The sequence below is a fragment of the Battus philenor genome, unplaced genomic scaffold (genome assembly GCF_028537555.1).
Source record: "Battus philenor isolate CCGP_79_NKW_IND1 unplaced genomic scaffold, ilBatPhil1.0.hap1 SCAF_31, whole genome shotgun sequence".
NCBI classification, from domain to species: Eukaryota; Metazoa; Arthropoda; class Insecta; order Lepidoptera; family Papilionidae; genus Battus; species Battus philenor.
In genome coordinates this window covers 2,005,047-2,007,408 of record NW_027181695.1, presented here as the reverse complement: position 1 = coordinate 2,007,408, position 2,362 = coordinate 2,005,047, and the positions used below count along the sequence as shown (strand labels likewise).

The 2,362-nt window shown below is 42.4% G+C and overlaps 1 protein-coding gene across 1 annotated transcript; it reads right to left on the bottom strand.

Moving 5' to 3' along the window:
• Window positions 1–1,629: 1,629 nt before the first annotated feature.
• LOC137927519 (uncharacterized) lies at window positions 1,630–2,362 on the bottom strand (the record flags this gene model as incomplete). Its single annotated transcript, XM_068771320.1, has 2 exons — window positions 2,279–2,362; window positions 1,630–1,982 (listed from the first exon to the last, which is right to left on the bottom strand). Coding segments are annotated over exons 1-2 (437 nt in total), but the record flags the coding sequence as incomplete, so codon positions are not given.

The following is a 2,362-nucleotide window of genomic DNA, read 5'->3' as shown; positions in this document are numbered from 1 at the left end:
AAATTTTAATTTTCTTGTTAAGTTGGTTTTCTACAAGAACTTTATATCTTTTAAAACAACTAAAAGCTTCACTTTTATTTTCCATAAAATAGATGTATGTCATGCGGCTATAATCGTCAACAAATAATATAAAATATTTGGATCCTCCAATCGAAGCATTGAACGGTCCACATACATCTGTATGAACAGTATGCAGAAGTTCTTTACTTCTATAGCCATTCTGCGGAAAAGGTAAGCGGCTTTGCTTACCTTCACAACACACCGTACAAGACAATTTTGAAATATTTGCCTTTTTATCTAGTGTGATTCCTTCCACTGCTCTCTCCATTCTATTTAGATAGTTGCTATTGACATGGCCAAGCCTGCGATGCCAAATATCGCTCGAGTTCATCACAGCTGCCATCAATACTTCAGGCATTCTTAGCTTGTAGACACCATTTATTAATGTAGCAGTACCAACTAATTCACCACATTTATTGTAAATCTCACAGCCACTGTTGTTAAACAGTACTCCATTGCCTTTAACAATTAGTTGACTCACAGAAATTAGGTTAGTGGTCAAACTAGGAACACACAATACACCTTCAACAACTATATCATACGCGCAGTTATCTGTTAAAGTTGTTATCGATACGTCACCAGAACATTTCACCGACACCTTTTCTTTATTCGCGACCATAATTTCTTTGATCGAATGCTCAACAGAAACATTTGTGAGCCAGTGTTCATTGGCGGTTAAATGTGCACTCGCTCCGGAGTCAATATACCAGTCATTTTTGGAGAAAGCACCATTTAAAAACACAGCACTAAATGCGTTTGATTGTTTACGTTCACAAGACTTGTTATTTTCTGAATCTTTATCGGAACTGGTGCATTGATTGCGATAATGTCCTGTTTGTTTGCACTTGTAGCATTTTATAACCTTCAATTTTGACTTTGAACTTCTGGTGAAACCCGAATCATCAAACAAATTTTTGAGTTTCTCCCATAACTCTTTAGTAGTCTTAGATTCTTTTATATGTACATAAAGAGATGGATCAATAGTTAAAATCAGTTTCGCCTTAGTTTTTAAGTCGGCTGCGCCTTCTTCGGGTTTAGTAACTTTGATGTAATCAAAAGTTCCCTCCAACACGAGAAAATTCTCCGCTGCGAAAGCCCACTCTGTGTAGTTCTCCCGACCTTTCAGCTTAGGCACGCTCACGATATAGCTATTTGCCATTTTTAATTTTTAACTATATATCACAACTCACAGTTCACAAAACGTATAGTTCTCAATCTGCGTAGACTAATCGGCACGCTTGTGCAAGTCTTTTCGCCAGAAAAACACTTTATTTTATAACTCGACTGGGCGCATAACCTATAATAAAACGCCGGTTGTGAGATTCGAACAGAACTAACTTTTTATTTACGTTCAGAAACATACCTACATTTCACTTTATAACAATGACGGTAGGAACACTATACAATCTATGTTTCAATAGATGGCGGTATATGTATATTAATTAATGATTATTTGTATATAATTTCAACAAGACCGCGTCCACCTCGATACTGCGGAGCACGCGGTAGGCTGAAATGGCGTCCGGGAAAAATATCCTCGTCACTGAAGCCGTCGTTCCTTCCATATACCTCCTGTTCCATTCGTCGAGCGACTCCAATCTCAGCTGTTGCTTGATGAATAAAATGGGACATCTCTCATATTCAGGTCTTCTTTTACTCTTCAGGGCCGCGTCCTTGGCCAATTGGTCCGCCCTCTCATTCCCCTCCGTCCCCGCGTGCGCTTTCACCCAATAGAAACTAACGCTCTTGCCATTTTCTCTTGCTTTCATACAATTCTCTTTTACTCTTACCGCTGAGGGATGGAGGGTGTCCGATCTTGCGACAGTTTCGAGGGCGGACCGCGAGTCGCTCAATACGGCGCAGACTTGCGCTGACTCATCGGCCGCGTGCCCTGTTGCCTCAGCTAGAGCCAGCAGCTCTGCCTGGTATACGGTGCAGAAGTTGCCCAACTTGAGTTTCTTTGTGTATGACTCTACGGCGCCCCGCTTGACTCAGAACGCCGCACCCACCTTATCCTCTATGCGGCTGCCGTCGGTATAAATTACCAGATCGGCAGCCGCGGTGGCAAGTCGGACTTCCTCCGCACTTTCCCCCAGACAGGAGAACTCCACACCAACTTGACCAGACGGGTGCGGTAGTCTCAGGTAGCTGACCGGTACCTCCAGGTCTCGGTCCCTTACCACCTGCCGGGAATGACCCTTTTTTATCTCAAATAAACGGGCTGTTTCTTGGACCCGAAGGTCGATCTCTTTAATTTGGTTTTATTGAACCAGATCTTGTCGCGAGAGCTGATGTCTCGCAT